This window comes from Amblyraja radiata, chromosome 19 (assembly GCF_010909765.2).
Source record: "Amblyraja radiata isolate CabotCenter1 chromosome 19, sAmbRad1.1.pri, whole genome shotgun sequence".
NCBI classification, from domain to species: Eukaryota; Metazoa; Chordata; class Chondrichthyes; order Rajiformes; family Rajidae; genus Amblyraja; species Amblyraja radiata.
Genome location: NC_045974.1, coordinates 19,407,796 through 19,433,497, shown reverse-complemented (window position 1 = coordinate 19,433,497; position 25,702 = coordinate 19,407,796). Strand labels below are relative to the sequence as shown.

The 25,702-nt window shown below is 47.0% G+C and overlaps 1 protein-coding gene across 1 annotated transcript; it reads left to right on the top strand.

Annotated features, from left to right (window-relative positions):
* On the top strand, positions 1–25,702 carry LOC116983920 (protein arginine N-methyltransferase 1-like). The gene is made up of 11 exons (XM_033037851.1): positions 1–11; positions 2,731–3,072; positions 11,326–11,643; positions 12,501–12,656; positions 15,063–15,126; positions 16,973–17,115; positions 18,928–19,015; positions 19,572–19,687; positions 21,257–21,407; positions 23,764–23,885; positions 24,517–25,702. Exons 2-11 carry the CDS (start codon positions 3,004–3,006, stop codon positions 24,598–24,600), a joined length of 1,311 nt encoding a protein of 436 aa, XP_032893742.1. The 5' UTR covers positions 1–11; positions 2,731–3,003; the 3' UTR covers positions 24,601–25,702.

Sequence of the window (25,702 nt, the reverse complement as noted above, 5' to 3'; positions counted from 1 at the left end):
AGATGCTGCCTGTCCCTGCTGAGTTACTCCAGCGCGTCCATCTTTGTGTCAACCAACATCTTCCTGCACAAAACATTGGGTCAGATGCACAGAGTGTGTACATGCTGCTCGACACACTACAGGGAGGACGTGATAGAGATAGAGCAAGATGGGAGGCTCACCAGGATGTTGCCTGGAATGAAGGGTTGCAGTTAGAAGGAGAGATTAAACACATTGGGTTTATTCTCACTCGTACATAGGAGGCTGAGGGGTGACCTCACCGCGGTTTATATACACACGATTGATTTGGACAGGATAGATATTCGGAGTCTTTCCCCAGGGCAGCTGGGCCTAGAATTAAAGGGAACAAGTTTAAGGTGAGAGTGGAGACATTAAAATGAGATGACAGAGGGTGGTGGATGTGCATGGAGCTTCCAGAGGAGATGTGGAGGCCTGATACAATTACAACGTTTAAAGGGCATTTGGGCAATCGTGGACAAGAATAGGGATGTACTTATTACAGACATATGGAATTACCGCATGGAGATGTGGTTGGTTGGCATGGAAGAGGTGAGCTGAAAGGACTCGCTCAGAAATAGGCAGCAAGAGCAGAGGAGGAGCTGACTCTTGGAGGGGAGAGCATGGTCCCGGACTAAATGTTCACTTCAATGGACACAAAGTGCTGGAGTAACTCAGCGGGTCAAGACCCTTCTTCAGACCTCTACCTGAATTGAAGAAGGGTCCCGACCCCAAACGTCACAATAGACAATAGGTGCAGGAGTAGGCCATTCGGCTCTTCGAGCCAGCACCGCCATTCAATGTGATCATGGCTGATCATCCCACAATCAGTACCCCGTTCCTGCCTTCTCCCCAAATCCCCGGACCCCGCTATCTTTAAGAGCGGAGTCTCTTATCCATGTTCTCCAGAGTTGGTCCCTGGCCCGCTGAGTTACTCCAGCACCTTGTGCTTTTTTTTTGTTGGTGTAAACCATCATCTGCAGTTCCTTGTTTCTAAACGCGCGCTGTTCATTTGTCTTCAACAAGGAGGAGGGTTCTGACGGAGCCCCGACAGAGGGTGAATGAGCTGCGGATGGCAACGGGTGAACATTAACAGAAGGACTGCAGTGGCGATGGAAATCAAAAATAAACCCGCCGACGTCTGGAATCTGAAATAGAAACAGAATAAGATGGGAAGCTGCAGGCCAGGCAGCCGATGTGGGGAGAGAAACAGCATCGGCTCCGGTCTGGGACTTCGTGTCGGAGTGGGGAAGCGGCCACGTCTTGTATTCCCCCTTCCATCTGCACCTGCCCTCCGCACAGCTCCGTCTTCCGCCTACCGTTGCATCTGGCCAATACTTGGATATATTGCACCCCATACCTTGGTCCAGATTTGTGTGAAGGAACTGCAGATGCTGGTTTAAACCGAAGATAGACACACAAAAAACTGTAGTAACTCTGCGGGACAGGCAGCATCTCTGGAGAGAAGGAATGGTGTGACGTTTCGGGTCGAGAGGTCTGAAGAAGGGTCTCGACCCGAAACGCCACACACTAATCCTCTGTAGAGATGCTGCCTGTCCCGCTGAGTTATTCCAGCATTTTGTGCCTGTCTACCTGTCCGTGCTATCCTGCCATTCACTCCCTTATCCCTTATAGATCTTATAGAAACTTACAAAATTCTTAAGGGGTTGGACAGGCTAGATGCAGGAAGATTATCCCCGATGTTGGCGAAGTCCAGAACAAGGGGTCACAGTTTAAGGATAAGAGGGAAGTCTTTTAGGACCGAGACCAAAACATCATTTTTTTACACAGAGAGTGGCGAATCTCTGGAATTCTCTGCCACAGAAGGTAGTTGAGGCCAGTTCATTGGCTATATTTAAGAGGAAGTTAGATGTGGCCCTTGTGGCTAAAGGGATCAGGGGGTATGGAGAGAAGACAGGTATGGTATACTGAGTTGGATGATCAGCCATGATCGTATTGAATGGCGGTGCAGGCTCGAAGGGCCGAGTGGCCTACTCCTGCACCTATTTTCTATGTTTCTATGTTATTCTGTGACCCACCTTTTAAAATTCCATCTACAACCTCCAATTGTTCTTTCTACTAAAAGGCATCATATTATATTCTTAAAGAATTGGATTCCACAATGCAGTTTTGAGGATGTTCCCAGGGGACACTTATTCAATTAAAGTTACTCGAACTATACGTGAAACCTCCAAGTACGGCGCACTCCAGAAAAGCCAGCCATCAAGCTACAAGCTCCGGTCACCACTGGTATCTCGCTAGGAGCCACGGACTCATATAGTTTATCAGTCTGATGAAGGGTCTCGTCCCGGAAACGTCGCCCATTCCTCCTCTTCGGAGATGCTGTCGGTCACGCCGAGTCGCTCCAGCGTTTTTGTGTCTATCTTCGGTGTAAACCGGCATCTGCCTTCTTACACAGCTGCTTTATGGGCTAATCGCGGGCTCTTTACAAAGCACTCGGTTCACTCCGGCTGCACAGTCCACTGTAACATCTGTCCCCGTGTATAGACAGCTGGTCTGGCCCCTGTAACCCCTGTCCGGACCAGGGATGGTCCATGTATTTATTAACCCGCAACGGGTTCTTTGTTCCTACTCCAATGGCCTGACTGTTTCAGCAGGTCAACTCTATCTAATTCCTATCGACTTGAGAGGCTCAGCCCCCTCAACCCCCTCCCATAGGTCGTGGTCACACTGTCCTGGTCTCGGGCATCTGTCTGTGGGCCGGGAGCCCAGATGCAAGTGGACAATCCAGATGTGGGTGTGTAATTGGGAAGGTCCGACCCCGCCCTGAAGACGGGGCTCCTTCCACCCTGCGCCCGGCTCGCACCGCACTGTCTCCGGCTCCAGCTCCAGCCGAGTCCCGGTCCCGGGGGCGGCGAGGAGGAGGGACTGCAGTGTCGCCTCGTTGGGGGCGGGGTGTTGGGTGCGGACGGCGGGAGCCCCGAGAGCGGAGCCGGCGCTGGTGTCGCTTCAGCCCGGGCTAGTGGAGGGAGGCAAGCGCCGCCGATGGGAACCCGGCACTCGAGCCGGTGTAGCTTCCGCCGGACCCCGCGTAGCGCCGAGGCCGGCACTGAGGTAGGAACCCGGGCAGGTGGCGAGTGTCTCCGCTCCCTCTTTCCCCCTCTCCCTCCCTTCTCCCGCACCCTCTCTCCCTCCCTCGCCCTGTCTCTCCCTCCCCGCTTCCACTCTCCCTCCACCGCCCACTCACCGTCTCTCTCCTCCCACTCTCCCACTCTCCCGTGCCCTCTCCCCCACTCCCTCTCTCCCGATCCTTCTCTCACCCGCTCCCCTCTCTCCTCATATCTGCCCCCCCCGCTCTCCATCTCTCTCTCCCGCACTAATCTCCCCCGCACCCCCTCCCGCACTCACTCCATCTCTCTACCCCCGCTCCCTCTATCTCTCCCCGCACCCCATCTTTCTTTCCCGTACCCCAACCCTCTCCCCCGCATCCCACATCCCTCTCTCCCTCGCTGCCTCTCTCTCACCCCCCCCCCTCGTCCTCCCTACCCCTCTACCCGTCCCTTTCTAATCCTCCCATTTACTCTCCCCAGTCCCCCCCCCCCCACCCCCCCCCCATCCCCTCTTTCTCCGCTACCTCGTTCCTTCCTCGGGTCCCTCTCGTCTCCTACTCCCACAGGTAGCAACAAGCGGTTACCGGAGCGGGGCTGTTTCTGGTCCGGTTGGAGGGGGTAGAATCTGGGGCTCTCAGGTCGTCGCCGACCCATTCGCTCCCCCCCAGAAATCGCCGGGCAGCGAAGCTCCCTTTCTAGTGCTATCGGGATAGAAGTCGAGAGGGATTCAGCCATAAACATGCCCGCGTTACATGCCGGGGTTACATTCGCTGGGCGGTCGGGCTGAATGTTCGCGGGTTGTGAGGCCACGGGATGTGGCCCCGGCATTTGTTGTCCATCCCAAACTGCCGCTAGACGATGGGACCAGTCCCTATCTCGGGTCTCCGCAGTCCTGTGCTGAGAAGCTCTCTCGTAACTCTGAGGAGGGAGTTGCAGGGTTTAGACCCAGTGACAAGGAAGGACCAAGTCAAGATGGAGTGTGACTGCAGGTGGTGGTGGTGGTGGTGGTGCCGCAATGGTGTTTCTTGCTGGAAGAGATGCAAGTTTAGGAAGTGTTTTCAGAGTAGTCTGGGTAATGCAGCGACTGGGCTGTGATAGTGGAGATATGAGTGTTGAGGGGGGAGGGGGGGGGGGGGGGGCGCTCTGTTCCCGTAGGTTTGGTGTTTTTCGCCTTGTTCCCGACTTGTGCCTTGTCCATGGTGGAAAGGCTGTGGGTTGTTAAAGGCGGGCCACGTGCTTTGGCTTCTGATCTGCTCTTGCGGCCAGTCTGCTTCAATGTCTTACGATACGGCACAATACGATATGACAAAACTTTATTCATCCCCGGAGGGAAATCGGTCTGCCGACAGTCACAACACACAAGGTACACAAAAACTTGAAATTAAAAGTGAAAACGAAAAGAAAAAGACAACAATTGTAGGCTGGCTGCCGTGGGCATAGCGCCTTCACCGGAACAAATGAACAAACAAACAAACACAGACTTATCCCCTGGGCAGAGGATTCCAGACTAGAGTGACCCCCACTCCCTCACACTCATCGACCGCGAGGCCCCGCCTCACTGAAGCTCCCATTGCCGCCGAGGCTCCCGTTGCCGTCGAGGCTCCCGTTGCCGCCGAGGCTCCCTTTGCCGCCGAGGCCCACGTTGCCGCCGAGGCTCCCGTTGCCGCCGAGGCTCCCGTTGCCGCCGCCGCCGCCGCCGAGGCCAGACTTGCCAGTGATGATCTCCAGGGCGCGGGACCCGGCAGTGGTAATGCTGCATGTCCTAAGTAGGTCATTTATTGGAGATGGCCATTTCCCCGGGGATACATGTTTGCGGAGACGTCCGTCACTGTGAATGAGCCATGGCTGGTGCTGCAGAGACCTTGCTTCAGGCGCTGAGGCGCAGCAGATGGAATTGAAATGTGCAATTATCTACGAACATCCCCACTTCTGAATCTACTTCTCAGATCTTGGGCCGTGGCCCTGCAGGTTTCAGCCCTTGTAGGTTTTCACCAGCAGCACTGCTGCCGTTGGAGAAGGCGGTGAAGCACAGCTTGAGAACTACCAGGGAACGCTGACACTACTTTCCAGCAACTCGCACATCTCATCAATAAAGATAAACCAGGGAAACATCCCATCTGGACCAACTAATTTTCTATTTTGAGCATTGCCAGCCTTCGAAATCGCTCTCTCTTATTTTTATGTAACTAATTGCTCTGCTACCTCCTCCTTGGTGCTGATATTGTCAGCATTTCATTCGGTGAGGAAGAGTGCAAAACCCCCCAGTATTTCTGGCCAGCTCTCCCCAATATCTGCAGAAAGGAACTGCTGATGCTGGTTTACACCGAAGATAGACATAAAATGCCGGAGTAACTCAGCGGGACAGGCAGCATCTCTGGAGAGAAGGAATAGGTGATGTTTCGGTTCGAGACCCTTCAGATTCTGAAGACGAGTCTCAATCTGAAACGTCACCCATTCCTTCCTCTAGAGACGCCGCTGCGGTTACTTCAGCATTTGTGTCTATCACCCTGATATCTCCTCAGTCCAAGTCAGTCCTACTGTCTTTGATTGTCCTTCATTACTGATATTTATGGAAGACCTGGAATTCTTCTCATGTTATCCAACATTCTATTTTCATACCCACTCTTTGTCCTAAACTTTTCTTTTAGTTAAAGTCTCCTTGGAACTTTATTTATTGGAACTTGGTGCTCTGTCACAATTAAACAGAAAATACTGTAAGCATTCATAGAAACATAGAAAATAGGTGCAGGAGGAGGCCCTTCGGCCCTTCGAGCCAGCACCGCCATTCATTGTGATCATGGCTGATCGTCACCTATCAAAAACCCTTGCCTGCCTTCTCCCCATATTCCTTGACTCCATTAGCCCCTAGAGCCCCTAGAGCTCTATCTAACTCTTTCTTAAATCCATCCAGTGACTTGGCCTCCACTGCCCTCTGTGGCAGGGAATTCCATAAATTCACAACTCTCTGGGTGAAAAAGTTTTTCTCACCTCAGTCTTAAATGACCTGCCCTTTATTCTAAGAATGTGGCCCCTGGTTCTGGACTCGCCCAACATTGGGACCATTTTTCCTGCATCTAGCTTGTCCAGTCCTTTTATAATTTTACATGTTTCAGTAGAACAGACAACATTAATGGAGAGAGAAACAATTAATGTTCTAATTCGGTGACTTTTCATCATCTAAAAACGCCTCATGGAAACTAATCAACTGACTCGGCACTTTCAGTTTTATTTCCAAAATCTGCAGTGCTTTGCTTTTAGTTCCCAATTAGATTTTGAATTGTACGTGGAAACAGTGGAGAGAAGATTTACAAGGACGCTACCAGGACTCAAGTGCCAGAATTATAAGGAGAGGTTGGGCAGGCTGTGACTTTATTCCTTGGAACGCAGGAGGGTGAGGGGTGATCTTACAGAGGGGTATAAAATCAAGATGGGGATAAAGTGAATGACAGAGTCTTTAACCCAGGGTAGGTGAATCAAGAACGGGATGACATTGCTTTAAGGTAGGAGAGGACGTATATCAACCTGCGGGGTAACTTTTTCACTCAGATGGTGTTGGGGATATGGAATGAGCTGACAGAGGAGGAAGTTGAGGCAGGACTATAACAACATTTAGAAGACATTTGGACAGTCACACGGATAGGAATGTTTAGAGGGATATGGGCCAATCACAGGCAATTGGGACTAGCTAAGGTGAGGCAGCTTGGTCAGCATGGATGAGTTGGGCCGAAGGGCATGTTTCCCTGCTGCATGACTCTATGACCCTATCCATCCTTTCTTCATAACTCAAGCCCCCCCATTCCCAGCAACCTGCTTCACTTCCTTCCCCAATCCAGACTTCGCTCTGTTTGCAAATGGTGCTGTAAAAGGACATATCAATGGGGTTCTCATTCCCATCTCATGAATGCCTGTGCCTTCTCTGTCCTTCCATACCACCTATAACAAGACGATTAATATTCTGCTTTACTGTCATTGTATGGTTGGCAATCTTTCTAAATTTGGTCTGCACAATTTCTCTCTGTCTTCAGCCCAATATTTGCTGGCTCAGCTTTGCCCCAGTTTTATTCAGCACCATCCCAACTCGCTGCAACAGCAGCCAGTGTAAATAGGTCAACACTCCCGCTGTGAACCGTTCTGAAATCCGTGTGGCAATGATGCAAATAAATCTCTTCACTCGAAGAGGGAGTATTTTTAATTCTCTCTACATTTCAAAACCAAAGGGATTCTGCTTAATGAGGCAATTTTCTGGATGAGTTGGGAGCTAAGTGTCCTGAATAATTTGGATAAATTCATTTGTAGTTTACACTTCAATAAAAGATGATTTTCAGACCATATGTACAGTGAAGCAAAGGCTATATTTAGTCAACACAATTACCATATATCTCAGCTACTGGTTAGGGTTGTGAGAAAATACTGTATGTTAATTAAAAATGAAAAGATTAACATTTCTCCAGCTCTGGTATTTGTAAAGCAGATATCCTTGCAAAATATTTTCGAGTAATTCATTGATTGGACATAGTGATCTTTGTAAGGACAGGATTTATTTCCTATCTTTAACTGTGTTGGGAAGCACCTTTTTTGATCCGCTTGTTGGATCCAGAATTCCAGCACACAGTGCTGGGGAGACAGGACATCAGGATAATCAGGATCAATTACATATTTCTGACTGTATCACCTTGACTAATGTTTAGTGTTCCTTCACCCCAGAATGAAACTTCCACCTTAATTAACATCTGAAATGTTTCCTCGCTGAACGCTGTGTACAATGACTGCAGTGTGCACCATATGTCCTGTAGTCGGCAGGGTGTTCTGACAACTAAGGATTGACAACATGATAGAAGATCGGATTCTCGGAAGGAAGCAGAAGGTGATGGTGGTAGGTTATTTTTCCAAATGGCAGTTAGTGACTAGTGGTGTGCCTCAGGATTCAGTGCAGGCATCTATATCAATGATTTGGATGAACGACAGTCATGGAGTCAAACAGCACTAAAACAGGCCCTTCGGCCCAACTCGTCATGCCGGTCATATATACGGCAAATTAGTTGGTGGTTTGTCATCTTTGGCTGGTTACTAGTGTGAGTTTTATATTTAGTTTTAGTTTGGATTAGTTAGAGTTTAGTTAGAGATACAGTGTGGAAACAGGCCCTTCAACCCGCCGACTCTGCTCTGACCGGCAATCACACGCTAGTTATATCCCACACACTAGGTACAATGTACAAAATCCAATCAACCCTCTGACCTGCACATCTTTGGAATGTTGGAGGAAACTGGAGCACCTGAAGAAAACCCACGGAGTCACAGGGAGAACATACAAACTCTGTACAGACACCTCTTGTAGTTAAGGTCAAACCCGTGTCTCTGGCGCTGGAAGGCAGTAACTCTACTGCTGCACCATTGTGCCGCCCTTTAAAATTTTCCACGCAAAATTCCAATATTAAGGTTTGCGACTTACAATAATATTCGTCAAAGGCCCACAGATGTTGCACAGAACTTTGCAACAGTACCTCCATGGGATCTCACTTAAGAGCTTGGTTCCATGCATGCAGATGAGATATTATGGAACAGTATCTGGCCAGTAAGCTTCATGATCGGAGCAACACAGATGCAAAAGAGGTGATATCCCTTCGTGTTTATCACATGAACATTCTTCTATCAGAAGTGAGAGCTGACAATGGTGGAAAAATAATTCTTTAGATCTCATACAGTGCAGATAGAGACGTTAGAAATAGTACAACTTTCTGTACACTATCTCAGTCAAAAATTAACAAGGCCACTTCAACACTGCTACAAGGTGACATATCATACCAGATGTATTTCTGACAAGACAAAAATACTGAAACTCATTTCACACAGTAGTCAATATACCACCATGCAGGTACGCAAGATGCTTTATTCCATTAAAGTAGGTTGAATTGATGTCCAAAGACTAAAGACCAAAGGAGTGCAAATATCAGCGTTTCACTGGTTGGATGAAAAGTACACGGCAGCTACTTTAACGACACACTCTGCACTGGTGGTGGGATTCCAGTATTAATGATTGTACCAACAATGCCCGCTATGAATAGTGTACCACACTTCTAAATATATATGTTTTACCTGGATAAGAAAGTATTCAATATATTTATCTTTACCAGAAGTAAATAGAGAAATAAAACTAAGGTATAACTGATTGCTGAACTCTCAAGATCCAAAAAGAACTCAAATCAGACAAACAGATTTTTTTTTAAAGCTTTTACCGACTGCCAAAAAAAACACAGCCTGTGGACAGGACAGTGGCTTTCTCTGCTAAAATCGTCAGAGAGTCCACCAGCCTTTGTCTTCCACCAAATCATGAAATACTGCTCAACATTCAAGTAAAACAGTAAATATGTAGTGCAGTGCTTCTATATTCAAATTTAAAAAATAAATTAATGTTTGTAAATGTCAGATTAGTTTAAGCAAAGTATACACTGTAACAGAGAAAGGCTTCACATTGATTCCAGAGCTTCAATTTCAATGGAAGTTTCAGTTCAGGTTCAGTTTTGTTTATTGTCACGTGTACCGAGATACAGTGAAAAGCTTTTTGTTGCATGCTAACCAGTCAGTAGAAAGACAACACATGATTCCTTCTTCCTCATGTCCGGCCATCTTCTATAACACTTCTTTCCGGTCGGTCTGTGATAGTTGACGGTCGGTCTGTGATAGTTGACGGTCGGTGGTTGCAGAATTGGCTACTTCAGTCAGTCACTGTGGTACAGTTTCTGTCGTCAGCATTGCCCGGGATGCGCCACGTGAAGGCTTCTGCTTGCATCCCAATCAACTACAATCAATCCATTTACAGTGCATAAAGATACATGATAAGGAAATAACGTTTAGTGCAAAGTAAAGCCAGCAAAGTCAAGGATAGTCCGAGGGAAATCAAAGGTAGATGGTAGTTCAGCACTGCTCTCTGATTGACTTTATTCTGACTATATTCTACATGTCACAGCGTGGACTGGTAATGACAGCACTTGTTTGTTTCTGGGCACAATTGCTTTGTCCGGACTCAGGTTTCAGATTGAGCTGATGGTTTTCGAGGTCAGTACCTGGAGGAACCACAAGAGGGCAGGTTGGTTTAGATTCAGCGTTGTGCAATGATAAAAGGTTAGTAATATTGTCCAGAAGAGTGCAGCACAGGAACAGGCCCTTCGGCCCACAATGAAACTCGACAGTTGTCTACTTAGACCACTGGGATTCTTTCGGGGCAGAGATGATGGGTTGCACCTGAACTGGAGGAGGACCAATGCCTTGCTACTGCTCTTTGGCGGAGTCGCCAACGGATGTCCAAAGTTATAGTGTGGTAGATGAGAAAGATGAAGCAAATATACAGGTTACACAAGCAAGCCCGACAGAGATTGGGAGTGAGGAAGGTTGGACAGGCTAAACTGTGTTTACTTTATTGAGAGAAGCGGTCCGATCAGAAGTTTATTGTCACATGTACCGAAGATAATCCTAGGGTCACCAATGAGGTAGATAGTAGTTCAGGAATCGAGTTTCACTGTACCTTAATTGGTACACGTGACAATCAACAGACCTTAGAAACCGTTGGTAGGGTGGTTCAGTTGCCTGATAACAGCTGGGAAGAAACTGTCCCTGAATCTGGAGGTGGGTGTTTTCACACTTCTATCCCTTTTGTCCGATGGGAGAAGAGGGAATGGGCAGGGTGCGACTCGTCCTTGATTATGCTGCTGGCCTTGCCGAGTGGAGAGGTTGGTTTCAGTGATGGTCTGAGATAAATTGGGTCTGGTCGATACATGGGACTGGGATATCGTAGCTATCATGGAAGCATGAATAAGGCTGGCAGTACAGTACTCCCAGGTACTGATGGTTCTCGAGAGACAGATGGGATAGGCTGGGGCAGTTTTCCATGAGGCAGCTGGGTGAGGTGATAGTAATTTCACGTGGGTTCAATGGTGAGATGGTTAGTTGGATCCAAACTTGGCTTGGTCATAGAAGGCAGATAGTAGGCAGCTTGATGTCAACACTCAGAATGGCTGCAATGGGGAAAGAGACGGTTTGGCCCATTGACATCATCCCGCCATCTCTTAGAGCAATCCTGGGTTAGTTTCATCAGGATTAGCGGTTTCAACGTGATCTTCTTGGTGAAGTCCAAAGACAGCTGAACCATGATGACTGAGCTGCAGCTCGCAGGCGCTGAATTGTGCTTTGCTTTTTGATGACTCGCTGATGATTCACTTTCCCCACTGCATAATGATGTAGATTGGTTGCTTTCTTTAAACAGGTGTCCAGTGATTCTTCGGAACCTCTGCCTATCACCCAGCCACGACAGTGCACCCCCACTCTGCAGAAATCGCAGACACCCACCCATGCAGCGGTGCAGCTGAGGGTCCCGACTTCAACGCAGAGATTGGGTCAGACACCGGTTCAGGCAGCGGGGCAAGAGAGGGAGATCGCGGCGCAAACGGCTGGGTCAGCGGCTCAGGCCATAGCTCAAACATGTTGCCTGGGGAAAAGACGAGAAGCTAAATTGTTCCCTCCCGATGAAATGACTTCGAGAGATTACTACTTTGACTCGTATGCACATTTTGGCATCCATGAGGTAAATGTTTATATTCGGCGCAAGACTACATGAGTGAACTGGAAAAATCATCATCTTTTGAACCCGTTTAGCTTGACATTTTAAACCCTTAAATCAATGTGGAGGAGTATGTTATGTATGTAAGCTGGGATCAAGCAAGGAATATAAGAAATGGAGTGCATTTAAGGAAATCAAAGAGGGTAAAAACAGGAATTGGGGTAGCTCTAGCAGACAATATAACGTAAAATCCTAATTAATTAAACAGGTATATTAAAGCAAAAGGGTATGGGGGGAATGAGTGCCATTTGGCATGGGCCTCATGCAACTGCTTCAAAGGGATCTTAATTAGAGGGCCTCTAAAATTGAGGAGCCTCTGCTTGATCTTGGTTTGGGGGCCTCTAAAATTGAAATTGGCCTGGGCCTCAGTTCATCTATGAGTGGGCCTGGGTATCAATGGAGGGAATCGCCCCTTTCATGGATCCACATGGTCATCTATTCTTTGAGCAATAGCAGATGGGCTAGGTGTTAAATGAATATTTCTCATGCATTTACCGTTGTGAAGGCAAAGGAATTGGGGGAAATAAAGGGAAATGAGTCATGATGTGTTGGATTATATCTGAACCACAAAAGAGTAGGTGGTAGCAGTCAAAGAATATTAAGTGGATAAATCCACAGGGGGTGTGGGGGTGTGTGTGTGTGTGTGTGTGTGTGTGTGTGTGTGTGTGTGTGTGTACGTGTGTGTGCGTGTGGTATAGGAGTCAGAGATTGATCATTGAGGCTTGTTTTGTAAATACTTGCCATAAATATCCCCCCCCCCCTCCTTTCTTCATTCATTCGAGATCCCGAGGTAACTGACTATCCATCTTCTTTGACCACAGGAAATGTTAAAAGATGAAATTCGAACCCTGACGTACAGGAACTCCATCTACCACAACAAACATGTGTTTAAGGGCAAGACCGTGCTGGACGTGGGCAGCGGAACGGGAATATTAGCAATGTTTGCTGCCAAAGCAGGAGCCAAGAAAGTGTTTGGAGTGAGTTCCTGCGTTTGGTCATCTTCTGTCTGTTAATATGTTTGTGCACCTTCTGTCTGGGCAATTGTTATTGGATTGAGATTCCGGGATCTTTGCTGCTCTCTGTGTTTTTATTGGAGCGTGCATGCTCCAAAGTCAACCAAGATTATTGCCGCTGTTGAACAATCATTACAGCTGTGGTACTGAAGGCACAAAAGGACACAAAGCGCTGGAGTAACTCAGCAGATCAGGCAGCATCTCTGGCGAACATGGATAGGTGACGTTTCGAGCCAGAACCCTTCTTCAGACTCATCTAGGAAGACATTTACAGTGATACTGAAGACTTGTTCTTGTATAGTTGTCTACCTGACAATGTGGAAAATGGCTCAGGTATGTTTTACTCACAGAAAGCAGGACAAATCCAACCCAATTCTCACTGGTCAGTTTACTCACAGTTATCGTTCGATGTGATGGAAGTTGCTGTTTGCAATTGTTCTTCAATAACGTGAGTACTGATATTCTATTTGGATTGCTCCAGATCTTATGGCAACATTGATGAATCTATTAGGAGCTGAAGTCCAGAGGGGTTGGTGAGGGTCCCTTTAGTAACACAGCATTTAACCTGAAATCAATGAGCAGGAAAATCACTCGGATGGATGCAGTCCAACTTCGCACAAAGGAAGATCAGTGTGGTTGTTGGAGATGAATCATCCAACCCAGGACATGGAAACGTAACCAGTCATTCACCTCGGCACCTTGACCCATCCTCTCCCCACATCCCTGGGTCCTCTGGCAATCAGAAACATATACACCTACTAGGAAGACATTTACAGATTTGCCTTAGAGGAATCCACAGTTCACCCCATCAGTGTTTCACCCCAACCTTGTTTCTAAGTGGTGTGGTGAGGCAGTGCATGGGCACTGCAGGTGTTGATAACATCCATCCTGCATCTCGTCTGTCTAGCCCTGTTAGAATTTCAGTGAATTTTATGGCAATCTCAGAGATTACAATGCGATCCCTTCTCATTCTTCTAAACGCCAGTAAATGTAGGCACAGTCTTTCTTCAAATATCAGTCCTGTCATCCTAGAAATATATCTAGCAGTGTAAGAAGGAACTGCAAATGCTGGTTTACACTGAAGATGGACGCAAAATGCAGTAGTAACTCGACGGGACAGGTGGCATCTCTGGAGAGAAGGAATGGGTGACGTTTCAGGTTGAGGCCCTGCTTCAGCAACCTTTCCATGTCAAGATGTCCTTGCTCAGCTACAAAGAGCAAGCCTACACACAATAACTTAGCATGCGGAGATACAAGAGATTCCAGATGCAGGGATCTGGACCAGAAAGCAGACTGCTGGAGAAACTCAATAGTGCAGTAAAATGGAGCTGTGACAAAACTCCAATCACCATCTTGATGTATGGCAGAATGCTTGAAGAGCCAGTGGCCTAGTCCTGTCCCACATTCTTTGTGTTCTGTTTCAATCACATTCAGGAAGTGCTGATACATGTCAAGGAAAGATCGCCAGCAACAATGGAGAGAATAAAGAGCTGTCAACATTTCTCAGCAGCCAGTTCCATTGTGTGAAGAAGGGTTTCGACCTGACACATCATGTATCCCTTTTCTCCAGAGAATCTGCCTGAGTTACTCCAGCTTTTTGTGTCTGATCATTGTGTGAAAGCTGTACCGAACTCTGTCAGCCCATTGCTTCCATTCTCTGTGTGAGGATCTCAATCTCTTTCCCACATTGTTTCAATGACCTCACATTTGGGGCCAACAGCAATGATTAATTTGAGCCCTGCTTCAGTAGCCTCATCAAAGTCTCATTGTCGTTAGCAACAGATCAAATTATGTATCATTTGCAATAACTAGAGGACTGATATGTGGAATAATGCAGCTGGAATTATAGAGGGCGCACTATTTGAAAGAGTTATATCATTTTTTGAAATGTAGTTTGAAGCAAAATTGACTCCACATGGTCTTTGATGCAGGAGTGACATTAGATGCAAGGATTGCAGAACTTTGATCACTGCTGAGGGCGACTGGGTGCCAGTGACTGGGAGTGCTGTGCCATTCCTTCCTTCTGTGTCTATCCCTTTCCTGCCCTCCACCAGAGGTCGGATACAGTGGCAGGAATATCGCTGTGTGCATTTGTTAACCCATTGCATGCCAGTGGACGTCAGGGTTAATGAAGAAGGAGTGGGTTAGACTGGTGATATATTTAACCTCACCAACCTCCTCCATCCAGTTCTGACATTCCTGCTCTGAATCTAAATCCATTTTGTTTCAGCAGCTCCTGGAATTTGGCTCCTTGCAACTGAGGCTGAAGTGAGCTGGGATCCAGATGCTGCAGTCTTTAGCTAGTTTCAGAAGCAGAGGGGGTTACTTCTGACGTGTGTGTGATCAAGTCCTTTCTCTTTTATGTTTCAGATTGAATGTTCCAGCATCTCGGATTATTCTCAGAAGATCATCAAAGCAAACCACCTGGACAAAAGTAAGGAATTTACTTGTCTAAAAAAACTCAACCCACTCTCCATGTATATCCTGCCCTTCGGGAAATTGGACCAAGCACTTTCCCAATGTGACGTGTATTGATTAATCGAAATGCGCAAAGTTCGTCTGTGCCGACGGAACAGAAATTGATGCAGTAAGTGCGTAATCCAAGGCCATTGCTTCCACTTCCCAGTGAAACAAGAAGCAAATGCTGCCACAGTTCAGCAAGGCATTAGAGTCGTGGCTGTAGCACTGAGGTGTTGCACATTGTCACGTTAATACATCATGCCAGCGCCTTGTATTTTCACTGTAGTGATGTATGGCCCTTCTGCCTGCTGCCACCTCTGCACAGATACCATCCCATGCTGCTCGAGGCCCCACCAGCTCTCAGCAGCAACCCCAGGATGGGTGTGAAATGCATGTTGCATTTGGTGCGAGTGCCATTCGAGGACCCCCAAAGAATCGAGGAAATGGGAAAACTCACTTTTAGAGGCCATGTTTCATGCTGATATTGAATTAAACCGTGACTTACGCTGGCTTCTAACTAAAGTCTGTTAAGCCTTAGAATGAAAGAAATGTACACTACAATTTATACATTGCCATTTTTAAACTAACTCCACGTGATCCATATCCCTCCTTTCCCTGCATATCCATGTACCCATCGAAAAGTATCTTAAACATCACAATCGTATCTACATCCACCATCAAACGTGGCAGCACATTCCAAGCACCCACCACCCTCTGTGTAAAACAATACTTGGCCTGCATATTTTTGCTTTAAACCTTTTCATTCTCACCTTAAATTTCAACCATGAGAAAATGATTCTGACTGTCTACCCTATCTATGGGTACCTATAGATATCACCCTATCACATTTTATATACTTCTATCAGAAGTATTTTATTTCCCCCTGATGTTACAGTGAAAATAATCCAAGTTTGTCCAAACTCTCCTTATAGCAAAAAGCTGTAATCCATGCCAGCATTCTGGCCAATCCTCTCCTCTGCACCCTCTCCCAAGCCTCCACATCCTTCCTGTAATGGCGTGACCAGAACTGCAGGCAATACTCCAAATGTGGCCTAACCAATATTTTATAAAGCTACAACATGACTTAGTTTAGAGAATGTTTAGGGATACAGCATGGAAACAGGCCCTTTGGCCCAGCGACCATCGATCACATCCTTCCTGTAATGGGGTGACCAGAACTGCACGCATTGCTATAATGCAACACATCCCCTGGACAAGCTGGCCATTCGTGGGTCATGGAAGCGGGCAGTCAGGTGCTCCGCACTGGCCGACTGCCCGCCTCTCTTTCGGGCTCACGCCCATGCCCGTGTGTCCCTGGAGAGGGAGTGGGCAGTGTTCACAGGCAACGTGCTGCTTTCTGTGACCGTTGGGTGCCGCAGGGGCTAGAGTGTTTCCTTGATGAAAGTACCAATGTTTTGATTTGATACATACATGTACATTCCTTTTTTTAGATAGATGTCTCCTTAGAGTTTTCACAGTGATTTTGTACCTGTAAATAAACATACTTTAGTAAAGAAGATGCGGCCTAACCAAAGTCCTATAAAGTAATGACTTCCTGTGTCTTACACTCAATTCCCCGACCGATGAAGGGCAAGCAAACCGTATGCTTTCTTTACCACTCTATCTACTTGTGCTGCCATTTTCAGGAAGTTATGGAATTGGACCCTCAGGTCCCTCTGGACGATAATGCTGCCTGCGTGATACCTGTGTTGAGAATCGGAAGGAATGTAATGTATTTTGTAGTGAATGAGTTGTAGGAGTGCAGTGAATGTATCCATGCTGCCTGTTCCAGTGATTGGAGGTTTGTTTGCTGTTTTCAGTCATTGTGATTTTTAGTGGGAAGGTGGAGGAGGTGCAGCTCCCTGTGGACCAGGTGGACATCATCATCAGTGAGTGGATGGGCTACTGCCTCTTCTACGAGTCGATGCTGAACACAGTGATCTACGCACGGGACAAGTGGCTGGTAGGTGCTGCCTCCTACATTTGTCCTGACACCAGACAGGAATATGGGGCTCCCGCCGGAATAACGCGTTATCAACACACATCATTTAGTCCAAGCGACTAAGCTCGACTGGGAGAGCGTGAGGGGGAAGTTTAGCATGGGTGCGTGCATGGTATCTCTGAGAACATAGAAGCTGGAAGGACAGGTGAATGGAAATGTACGGGTTGCGGAGGCTATGAGCTGCGATGTAAATAAAATCATAGAGTGATACAGTGTGGAAATAAGCCCATTAGTCGAACATGCCCATACTGATCAACATGTCCATCTACTCTGGTCCCACCTGCCTGCATTTGGCCCATATCCCTCTCAACCTAACCTATCCATGTACCTATCGAAATATTTCTTCAACATTATGATAGTACCTGCCTTGACCACTTCCTCCGGCAGTTTGTTCCATAGATCCACCACCCCTTGTGTAAAAAAGTTAGGTCTCGGGTTCCTATTAAAGTTTTTCCACCACATCTTGAACCTATGCCCTCTGGTTCTTGATTCCCCTACTCTGGGCAAGAGACACTGCATTTACCCGATCTATTCCTCTCATGATTTTGTACACTTCTATAAGATCACCTCTCATCCTACTGCACTCCAAGGAATAGAGTCCAAGCCTGCTCAACTTCTCCCTATAGCTCAGGCCCTCGAGTCCTGGCAACATCCTCATAAATCTTCTCTGCACCCTTTCCAGCTTGGCGCCATCTTGCATATAACATGGTGCCCAGAACTAAACACAATACTCTAAATGTGGCCTCACCAATATCTTGTATAACTGCAGCATGACCTTCCAACTTCACTATCTACAATATCACCCACTTTTATGTCATCTGCAAACTTGTTAATCATGCCATGTACGTTCTCATCCAAATCATGAATATAAATGACAAAAACACAATGGGACCCAATACCGAACCCTGAAGGGCCTGTCCCATGAGCATGCGACCTGCATGCGGGAAGTGCGACCAAACCGGAAGCGGGGGCCGCGCGGAGGTCGAGTGAGTGAAGTTCAAGCGAAGACCGCGGGAAGTTCGCGCGTGACGTACGGCGTCAAGACGCTGCGTAAGGCGTTGAGACGCTGCGTACGCCCGTCGAGGCGGTGTGTACGGCGTCGAGGTGGCTGCGGGCCGGCAGGCCGTTGCCGCGCGGAATTTTTGAACACGGTCAGTTTTTCGGAGCCCCGCGCAATGTCGGGACCAGCTCCGCACAACTCCATACTGCTCCGGCGATCGAAGTGGAACCGGCCCCGCGAGGCCGTAAGGCTCAAGCGACCACGTTAGGTCGCACTTGCCGCATGCAGTCGCATGCTCGTGGGACAGGCCCTTAAGGCACACCACTAGTCACAGGCCTCTAGTCTGAAAAGCAATCTTCCACCATCACCCTCGGTTTCCTTCCATTAAGCCAATTTTCTATCCATTCAGCAATCTCTCCTTGGATCCCATGCGATCTAACCTTCCAGAGCAGCCTACCTTGCAGAACCTTGTGGATTGCCTTGCTGAAATCCATACATAGAATGTCCACAGCTCTGCCCTCCTCAACTTTTTTGGTCACATCTTCAAAAAACTCTATCAGATTCAAGAGACATGATCTCCCACGTACAAAATCATGGTGACAATCCCCAATCAGCCCCTGTCCATCTAAACGCATGTATATGTTATCTCTCAGAATATTCTCTAATAACTTTCTGACCACAGACGTTAGGCTCAGATAAATGCTGGTCATAAATGTGGCGTCTTTGTCAGATGAACAGATTACCGGATCCATTTCCCCCAAATTCTCCTGCAGAAACCCGGGGGGCTGATGTTTCCGGACCGAGCCACTCTGTACATTGTCGCCATTGAAGACCGGCAGTTCAAGGACTTCAAGATTCACTGTAAGATCCCACCTCGCCCATCCTGTCCGGGAACACGGGTGAAGCTCTGGGACCCCCCTGGGGAACATTCTATGTCCAGTCTAGGGGGAGGGGGGGTGTAGTTCGGAGGAGGGGTCTGTGGGTGGGGGAGGGGTCTGTGGGTGGGGAGGGTCTGTGGGGAAGTTGGAGGGGGTACCGGGGGAAGGGGTCTTTGGGGGAATCTGCGCGTGGGATGGGAGAGGGTCTTTGGGGGAATCTGCGCGTGGGATGGGAGAGGGGGCGGGGGGTAGACTGCAGGTGGGGAGGGAGCGGGGCAGAGGGGTCAGGGGGGAGGCGAGGGGGTCAGTCGATCCTGGTGGCAGACCCAGGCTGTGTGGGACCAGAGAGGACAATCTCCCGCATCTCCGGACCTCCCGACCCCGGAGCAGTGGGGTCCCGGCGCAGGCGACACTCGGAGATGTGGGGCATTTGGGAACCTCCCTCACGGGCAGCGGCCACTCGGCCCCGCTGCGCCAGTCCGCCCGTGGCCTATCTCATGCTCAGACCGGTCGCATCAATCCTTTGTCCCGTGTGCTAGGGTGGGAGGACGTATACGGGTTTGACATGACGTGCATCAGGAACATGGCCATCAAGGAACCTCTGGTGGACATGGTGGACCCGAAGCAAGTGGTGACCAACGCCTGCCTCATCAAGGTACAGGGCTGCTTCCTACCTGCAGCCTGCATGCAACTGTCCGATGTGGAGTGGTAACGGGTTTGGGGGGGCAGGTTGAGGGGGCTGTTGGTTTGGGTGGGGTTACCTTCCGGAGGGGGGTGGGTGGTGAAGCACCAGAGTATTTGTTAGGATTTGGCCAATAAGTTTGACAGCTAGGGTACCAATAGGTTTCTGGCCGTTCATACCAGCTACAGACTACACTGAGTGGAAACGTTGCTCCCTCTTTCTGTATCTTCTGTATCCTCACTGAAGCCAGTGTGTGGCCAGGGTTTATCTTGGGAAGTCTGCCACTCTGTTCACACTGGCAGTGCAGGAACTGTTCGAAGCTGCAGTGAACTGAGCCTAATCCCTCTGGAAAACAGGCAGGCCCTATTCTAGTTTAAATCTGTGTACTTGACCAATTTCACAATGCCATGCAGCAGATCCATTGGACATGAGTGCAGTAACACTGTGTGTTTGGTACACCAAGCACGCTTCATTATGAGAATGCCCCACTCTACTGCTACTATGACCTTGCATATTTCAACAGCAAGGACAAGGAAAGGTACAGCTCAGTCATTGTATCAGGGAGATGAGTTATGTCCATGCTCATTGACTGAAATTAAGAAGGTTGCAGAAAAGACAATTTAGTTATAGCTGGAAACAAAATGACAGTAAGACCATCAGTCATAAGAGCAGAATTATGCCATTCAGCCCATCAAGTCTACTCCACTATCCAATTATAGCTAACCTACTTTTATCTCTCAACCCCGTTCTCCTGCCTTCTCCCCATAACCTTCGACGATCTTACTAATCAAGAACATATCAATCTCCGCCTTAAATATACTTAATGCCTTTGCCTCCACTGCCGTCTGTGCCAATTAATTCCACAGATTCACCACTCTCTGGCTAAAGAAATTCCTTATTGCCGTTTTGAAGGTACTGTACGTCCTTTTATTCCGAGGCTGTGCTCTCTGGTTCTAGACTCTCCCACTAGTGGAGACATCCTTTCTGCGTCAAGCCCACCATGCAAGATTTGCCTGGTCACTGCCTTTGGCTGCACATCTACCTGCACCACAAATGCTCTGTCAGTGTTGGAGCCTTATAGCTCCGAGTCCTGCATCAACATGCTGCAGCATTTGTAGCTATTGGGCTCTGACGATATTTGTATGGGAATGGTATACAGGTACATCCATGAATCAAGTTTAATTGGATTGCATGCATGTAACAAAATGTATTAAGGTATGGTTCAGGAAATTTACAAAGTTCGAGCAGTACGGCTTAGATTAGACGCAGGAATAGTGTTCCTGATGGCTACGGAGTCCAGAATCGAGGGTCAGTCTAGAGGTTAAGCCATGTAGGGTTGAGATGAGGATCATTTGTTTTACCCAGGGAGTTGTCCACCGCAAAGAAGTTGAATTCAACTTACTGATTTATATATTTAAAGAGTTAGAAATTATTCTTTGGTGTAGAGAGATCAAGGATGTGGGGAGAAAGTTTGAACAGGGCATTGAATATGGATGATCTTATTGAATGGCGGAGGAATAATGGAAAGGTTTGCCCATCCAGGAGGTGGACATCTACACTGTGAAGACAGAGGATCTGTCCTTCTCTTCGACTTTCCGCCTACAGGTTCAGAGGAGTGAATATGTCCATGCTCTGGTCACATATTTTAACATCGAATTTACAAAGTGTCACAAGAAAACTGGATTTTCAACAGGTAACTAACACTAAATATTGTTATTTTTTTAAACCCATGGACATGACAACGGGCAAAGTCTTTAGGCATGTCATAGCTTTGTATATCGGGCTTGAACTTTTCAACATTAATGGAAAATAAACAAAGACCATCTTAACATGTTTTTGTTACACCAGGAAAATTACATCAGCAATATATGCTTTAAGAATGTAGCATACTAATTGAGGGTTTGAGGCAAGAGGTCTGACTACATTTGTTTGTGAACAGGTTGTGACTGGGTGCTCCGTGTAGTCAGTTGAATAATGGATGAGTGTAAATGCACCGGGGTTATTGCTGTCAATGAAAAAGTGTGTCTCACTTTCCCCAACAACTGGTACCAAAATAAACTGAACATTCTGTAAACTCTCAGTGGGATGGGTGGACACTGTGGAGCGAAAAAGTCTCCTTTGCGGGTAGACGACTTTTTATCTGAATAGATGTCAGAAGACGGAGAAAGGTGTGTGTGCTATCCACATGAAGGTAGGACTAGGGAGATGGCATCTGCCGTGGACCTGTTGTGGCAGTAGATGAACTGCAGTGGATCTAGGCTGTCTGGGAGGCTGGAGTTGATGTTCGCTAGGACCAGCCTCTCGAATCACTTCATAATGGTGGACAAAAAATGCTGGAGAAACTCAGCCGGTGAGGCAGCATCTATGGAGAGAAGGAATAGATGAGGTAAGGAAGAGGCAGAGACAGTAGGCTTTGTGGGAGAGCTAGAGAGGGGAAGGAGGGAGAAAGCAAGGGCTATCAAAAATTAGAGAAGTCAATGTTCATACCGCTGGGGTGTAAACTACCCAAGTGAAATGTGAGGTGCTGCTCCTCCAATTTGTGCTGGGCCTCACCCTGGCAATGGAGGAGGCCCAGGACAGAAAGGTCTGATTGGGAATGGGAGGAGGAGTTGAAGCGCTGAGCAACCGGGAAATGTCAGAGCCACTGGACGGTCCTCTCTAAGGTAGGCTACCTTGGTTTTCTTTGGTACTGAGATGATGGTGGTATCTTAAAGCTGGGGTGGCGAGCAGCGAGAGGTTAAAGACGTCCACAAATATTCCTGCCTGGTAATCTGCCTGGGTCCTGAGGATGTGACTGAGGCCTCCATCTGGGCCAGTTGTTTTCTGTGGGTTCGGGAAGACATCCATGATGCTGACCATGGGTTCAGGTTTTCTGCAGCTGGCCTGGGGGGTGATGACATCCAGCACATTTTTTCAGTTCTTATTTCATGATGGTTCAAAATGCAAAGTGGCAAGCTCCAGCTCCTCAATCTGATGCTGTGATATTCTTATGAAGTAGACAATAAATAACATTAGAAATGGTGGTTGTTGTGAGTAGATGGGTGCCACAGGAGTTGGGAAAGGATCTTGCAGGCAGGTTGAGTTTGCCGAGTGCAGGGACGGGGAGGTGAGCGAGGCAAGTATTAGAACAAATGAAAGTGCGAGCTTCTTGCACTTGAAATTGAAGGGCAGCATTTGAACTCGGAGCAGGTTTTGGAGTTGAGGTGCCTCAGGTCTTCTTATGGTTTTGAAATACAAGATAAACAGTTGGTGATGTTGGAGCATCATTCAAGGTTGTTGAGGATAAGTTTAGCACACACAGAGATATAAATATTACTTCATTTTTCTTTTTTATTTATTTATTAGAAGCAATTGTGCAAAGAGAAAATAATCGACATAAGTTATACAATTTTTGTACTGTTTCAGTTTTAACATTTTATAAACTAATAACTAGATTGGGAAAAAAAGTAGAAAAGAAAAGGAAAAGAAAGAATTTCAAGAAAAACACTAAAAAGAAAAGGAAAACCCCAGAACTAACGAAGGAGTGAAAGAAGCGGAGATATATCCCACTGACCTTCCATACACCCACTCACCCGACCCTCGCGTCGATTTTGAGTTTGTGTTCAAATTATGTTGTTGAAGAAATTCAATTAAAGGAGACCATATTTTGGAAAACTGATCTGGTTTGTCAGTCAAGACAAGCCTTATTTTTTTCTAGATGTAGTGTCTCGCTCATTTCTGTGATCCACATCTTCACTGTGGGGACTGTTATCTTTTTCATACATATTACTTTCAACCAAAGATAAATGGCATTGATAGATTGATATGAAGATTGCTAGAGTTGATTTTACCAAGGGAAGAAATGACAAAATATAAAGCTGAATGAACTAAAGGCAATTTTAGAGAGACAGGCCTCAAAGATACATGACATCATGTGACGCAACCTACTTGTAGTCTCCACCGAATGTTTGCTGATGTGTGTTTACTGAATGCCAGAGAAATATAAATATATAAAGTATTCTGGAGGATGTCTCTTCAGACTGTAATCTTGCTGACTGTTTTGTTTGAAGCTCCTGACGCCCCGTACACACACTGGAAGCAGACGGTGTTTTACTTGGAAGACTACTTGACGGTGAAATTGGGAGAGGAGATCTGTGGGGCCATCACAGTGAATCCCAATCCGAAAAACAATGTAAGTTGGCCCCGTTTCAACATTGGAGTTAGTTCCCGCTGTGTAACACGCACGGGCTTCAAATCTAGGCTGACATACCGAGAAAAGAAGTGAGAGTTTTGCATTGTCTGAGGTGTGGGCTCTGGGTGAAATGTTTAGCCAATCTGTTCTCTCAGCTGGAGATTCCCCCCCCCCCCAGTGTGCAAGGGAATATCTATCCCTCCCTCAATATTACTGACGTATTTGAGCAAAATCATGCCAATGGCTGTTTGGAGCTAATGATCTGCTGTGTTATGCCCGCTAAACCAGATTTGAATCATTTGGAACACATGTGATGTCCTGAATGGTCCACCTACCACATGGGAGCTCCTGCTTACCCCTCCCCTATTCTTTCCATAATCGACCCAGAAAGTTGACCATCCCTCTGCTTCTCCAGATGCCACCTGACCCGCTGAGTTCCTCCAGCACTGCATTTTAGCTCCGATCTGGCATCTGCAGTTTCTTGTTTGTCGACATGGAGATGTGTTCCTGTCATGAAGCGGTATTTTTGCAGCCGATGAAGGGAATGCATTTCATTTGCATTTGCGATCCTGAAATAATGTGGCCATTGGTCTTGTTTAAGCTGAACAATCCTGATTTTCTGTCATTGCAGCGTGACCTGGATTTCACAGTGGAGCTCAATTTCAGGGGCCAGTTGTGTGAAGCATCGCTGTCTCATGATTACAAGATGCGGTAACTGCTTTGCAAACCTTTGCATCACATTGGTCTTGTTCCAGTGCTATCAATATAGGACGTGTGATCCAGCAACTAATAATACTCAACACAAGATTCCTCTTCTGGAGAAATGAACATCCATTTAGTTCCTTTGGGCTGATGCAATGCACTAGGTTCCACTGAATCATGGACATACAACAACATTCCCAGCATCAAAATAAAACAGTTACTTGTTACAAGAGCTCTGTTTGTAGAAGCATTCATGATCCAAGAATTAATACAAGACTGAGGTGACAGAGTGGATGAGGTGGACTGAAATGCTTGTTTCCGTGCTGTACAGCTCTGTGACCCTATGACTTTATCTTGGTAAATTGTTGGCTGCTTCACCTCTGCTTGAAAGATGTGTTTAACATTTTTTCTATAATGTTTCTGAGACATTTTGACATATAGACAGCTCTTCGTGAGAAATTAAATGTGGTAATTGTTAAGTTTTCATTCATTATAATTCACATGACAGACGGAACCAGCTGGTGGTCATCCTAAAGGGAGAGGAGCAGCAGGACAGGGGCCATAGGGCAAGGACTCCAGATCCCTGATCCCCACTCCCGACCCTGGCTCATGGGACACAGTCTCCAGACTGAAGCAAGGTTCTAACCCGGAACGTCACCTATCCCTTTTTCTCTAGAGATGCTGCCTGACCCGCTGAGTTACTCCAGCTTTTTGTGTCCATCACTGGACTCCTGATCATTCATTCCCTGGTGGTCAGGCAATTAGAATTCAGAGATTATAAATCTCTCAATTACAGCTTAGTCCATTTAAAGAGAAAAGATATTTGCCTTATACATTTGCTGAAATGTTCTCCATATTGTTGTGTACAATTCGTACAAAGATCGTACGTTATTCAGCAAAGGATTAAATTCTATTTGTACAACTTGCACTTAACTTGCTTTTAATGACTACGTTTTGTGTAAATGAATAGTGTGCACTTTTGTTGTGCATACGCACCTGTTGTAAATGTGTAGTGTGCACGTATGTTGCATGTAGGACACGTGTTTTAATCTCTGACCTGGCATGCTCCTGCAGTGAAATATCAGCATCATTGGCAGGAAACTACGATACGTTAT

Excerpts from the sequence above, each read along its gene's own strand:
- LOC116983920 (XM_033037851.1), top strand. The coding sequence starts at position 3,004 with ATGGGAACCCGGCACTCGAGCCGGTGTAGCTTCCGCCGGACCCCGCGT. Across the intron at positions 3,073-11,325 it reads GCGCCGAGGCCGGCACTGAG|GTGTCCAGTGATTCTTCGGA; the intron begins GTAGGAACCCGG and ends TTCTTTAAACAG. Across the intron at positions 17,116-18,927 it reads ACGCACGGGACAAGTGGCTG|AAACCCGGGGGGCTGATGTT; the intron begins GTAGGTGCTGCC and ends ATTCTCCTGCAG.